At 40.9% G+C, this 3883-nt stretch overlaps 1 protein-coding gene across 1 annotated transcript in view; it reads right to left on the bottom strand.

The window, feature by feature from the left end:
- The window catches only part of IFT52 (intraflagellar transport 52), a gene marked incomplete at its 5' end in the record, with an annotated part of 12730 nt that overhangs the window by 8042 nt on the left and 805 nt on the right, over window positions 1-3883 (bottom strand). The window contains 5 exons of the mRNA XM_010020273.1: window positions 464-590; window positions 1550-1621; window positions 1704-1779; window positions 2716-2845; window positions 3095-3182. Of these exons, the coding sequence (XP_010018575.1) occupies window positions 464-590; window positions 1550-1621; window positions 1704-1779; window positions 2716-2845; window positions 3095-3182 (493 nt within the window). The remainder of the gene's footprint in view (window positions 1-463; window positions 591-1549; window positions 1622-1703; window positions 1780-2715; window positions 2846-3094; window positions 3183-3883) is intronic.

The following is a 3883-nucleotide window of genomic DNA, read 5'->3' as shown; positions in this document are numbered from 1 at the left end:
TGGGAGCAGAGACCAGCCCCCTCCTGGCTCCATCCTCCTGTCAGGCAGTTGTAGAGAGCGATAAGGTCCCCCCTGAGCCTTCTCTTCTCCACACTAAACCCCCCAGGTCCCTCAGCCCTTCCCCATCACACTTGTGCTCCAGGCCCTGCACCAGCTCCGGTGCCCTTCTCTGGCCCCGCTCCAGCACCTCAATGTCTCTCTTGCAGTGAGGGGCCCAGAAGTGAACACAGGGTTCGAGGTGCAGCCTCACCAGTGCCCAGTGCAGGGGGACAGTCACTGCCCTGGCCCTGCTGCCACACTGGTGCTGATACAGGCCAGGATGCTGATAGCTTCTTGGCTACTTGGGCATAAGCTGCTCATGTTCAGCCAGCAAGAACTGGGTCTGTAAGTACTGCCAGAAAATACACTCACGATTTCTGTGGGGGGTAGGAGAATGCATGGTTTGTTACATGCAGAATCATACCTCATGCTGATAGAAAGCAAGAATAGGCCTGTTGAGTGGGAAGCAGACAGATCCTGTTGACAGAATAGCCACTGCTGGCTTCATCACATTCAGTGTGGCACCAAATGGATACACAAAAGTGAGAGCTCTGCAGAAAATACAGGAACTCTGTAAGTACCTGCATGGATCAGGTAGGCACAAAACTCAGTCTGTCTGCCTGAAGTACACACTGTAACTGTAGGCTGGTGCTGGAATGCCAATGCCTTCCAAGAATTACATCATTATAATGACATTTCAGTGTCCTTCTACAGGTTTTTCCAGGTTGATGATTTGTCTTAAACAAGGAACAAAGTACACTCTTATACCTGAGGGGTATTTAACTCACAGATGAATTATCATTCTGGAATAAAATAAAAAAAAAAAACCCAAACAACAACAAAAAAACAAACAAACAAAAAAACAAACAAAAAAAAACCAACCAAAAAAAAACACCCCAAAAAAACCCCAAACCAAAAAAAAAAAAAACCAACCAAAAAACCCCCTCAAAAAACAGCCTGAAATGGTTTTACATTTTTCCTTGTAATCAACCACATGGTCATTTATTAGTTTAGGAAACAGCTACCAAGGAAGAATACAAACATTCATAGTTACAGAAAAGCTGTATTCTTCTCAATGCCTTTTCTCTCCTTTGTAGCACAAAAGGATGGAAAGTTAGAAACTGCAAGAAATGTTTATCTTACCCTGACTTAAGACTCTTTAAGAACATGTAGGGCTGCTCAAGCCTGTAGCCAGACCACTCCCTATTGAGAGGTTACTCATATTTACATTGTTTAATCAAACTCAAATCCACAGAATAGGGTAAAAAGATCAGGTTGGGAGAGTAATAATTCCCTTCAAAATCTATCATTCTTGCTCCTTCGCTGGTTATCGAGCACTACTAAACAGATTCTCCTTTCCAAATATAACCTTTAGGAGCAAGAAGCTGACAGAGAAATACATTACAAAACCTCAACACAAGCACAATATACTCCTGCTAGGTTACAAACTGTCTAATTCTGAGTTATTCACAGTATCTTCACACCAGCTTCCTCAAGGGAAAACACTTACTGTGAGTCACATCCACTTCCATCTTCATCTGTTGTCTCAAGCACCGTTTTTCTTGCAGCTTCGCTGATTCCCCTACAAGACGGTGAAAAGCAAAACTTACTGAAAACAATATGGATTGTATGAGTTTAAAGACTTACATACCCCAAATATTTACCTATTCAAAACTCCATCAGAGATTAGCGCTTCTTTTGGGTGGTGGTACTTGTAATAAACATTTCGTACTACAGCATCTTGAAAAAAGAAAATAATAAAGAAATTTACATCTTAGCTAATCAGTGTTATGATAGATACAGCAATGAAAAATGAGTTTAGCTGTTGGATTGCCTGAGTGTTTGCTTCTAACATCAGGAAGTTGACATACAGCACCCGAAAGGACCCAAATCAGCCTTCACTACTGTTTCCTTTTGGACATACAGATTTAGAACAAGAATGTATTTGCAAGTTCAAATAAAAATATGAAAAATAAGCACATCTACCAAGTCTTCTGCAAAGCACAAGAGGCAGAAGGATCCAGTTAAAAGAGTATTAAGTTTCACAAGTGGCAGGGTGCTGGAACTAGATGATCTTAAAGGTCCCTTCCAACCCAAACCACTCTATGATTCCAAGTTCATTCTTTTTTTATACGTCTTCCAAAAGCATGATGAATCAAACACTGTTGATGCAAAAAAAGGCATAATCTAGAAATGCCACTAAAGACCCTGGAAATATTTTATGTACACTGAGACACAGTTGTTTTGTTTGGGTATTTTTCCACATTGGCAGTGGAAAAACTAGTGAGTGTCATTTCATTGGTCTGCTAAAGAAAAGGACCACTGTTCATTCAGTGTGAGTGATTCAATCCAATAAAACACATGAAAAAAATATTTGAAATGAAAGGCTTTTTAACCAAGAAATGTCACTAGAATTAATTTTTCTTAGTAAATACCATTAAGTCTACAACTAGAGCAAAGGAAGGGAGATGGCTATGTTATTAAGGTATTCTGCCCATGGAAAGCCCTTGGTGTGCTGCAGATTACACTGCCAGGTACATCTAGATTCCAAGAAAAAAACATCTCTTAGACCACAGAGTACTTTGTGAGCGGGATGTGCTTGGCTTACACCTACAGCAGCTAAACCTGCTCTGTAGATTTTGCTGAGGACAGATGAATATCAGTGAGCCCCATTACCATTATTAAAAACGATCCCATACTCTTCTAACAAAAAGTTAATATTTGTGCCATATCGGGACTCTCCACCTTCTCTCAGCATCACCAGGATGGCTCCACCATCCTCCAGGAATTTTTTCAGAACAGAGAACTGAAAAACACCAAAGAAAGAAACATGTGAAAAGGTACACACAAAACTGCAGGAAGTTATATGGAGAAGAGGGAAGGTAAATGATTCTGACCACTTGCAATTAACTTATCCTATGACAAATTCACATTTCAATTGGTGTAAATTCATTTAAAGCAGTACACTGCAAATTCTTCTGGGCTGTTCTTTTCTATTTTGCATTAAGCAAATCTTAAAACGCACTTAATTTGCAGACAACTACTGACTTCTTACCTCAGCAGCACTGAACTTTTCTCTTGGGCCTGCCGTAATCCACAATTTCACCCCAAACAGTTTCTCAGATGTGATCTCATCTTTTAAGCTGTGAATAAAGACACACGTTATTCTTGGATCTAATCCTGGACTACAACTTTTCTCTCTTTATATAATTGTTTTTTTTTTAAAGGACTGTCAAACACAAAGCCAATAATTTCAGTCATTTTGCATCTTTTTATCTGGGTTTAAAGTTGACAAGCAAAAATAATCCTTACAAATTTCAACCCACTAGAAGGTAAAGCTCCTCTAACAAGGTATGGTGGCAGATCCAGAACTGGCATAAACTGTCACAGCTGCTATTAAACTTGCCATCTAACAGGCGTCCTCTTATTCTTCTCTTATTTTTAATTTTTTGCTCTGAGCACTTTTTGTAGTGGACAGATAGACAATATCATAGGTACAAGGGCTGCTATCTTTTTACCTCAAAACTAAATCAAGGTAGGCTCAAAACCTGTATCAGAAGCTGCACCCTTATAACTTACACTCCATCTCTTCCACAGATCAGAAAGTCCCAGACTGGTTTGCGTTGAAAGAGACCATAAAGCTCATCCAGTTCCAAGCCCCTGCCACGGGCAGGGACACCTTCCACTAAAGCAGGTTGCTCCAAGCCCCTGTGTCCAACCTGGCCTTGAACATTGCCAGGGATGGGGCAGCCACAGCTTCTCTGGGAACCCTGTGCCAGCGCCTCAGCACCCTCACAGGGAACAGCTTCTGCCTTAGATGTAACCCAAATCTCCCGTTTCAGCT

The sequence above is a fragment of the Nestor notabilis genome, unplaced genomic scaffold (genome assembly GCF_000696875.1).
Source record: "Nestor notabilis isolate BGI_N333 unplaced genomic scaffold, ASM69687v1 scaffold33348, whole genome shotgun sequence".
Lineage (NCBI taxonomy): Eukaryota > Metazoa > Chordata > Aves > Psittaciformes > Psittacidae > Nestor > Nestor notabilis.
Note: the sequence above shows the minus strand (reverse complement) of the source record. Positions and strands in the feature narration are given on the sequence as shown.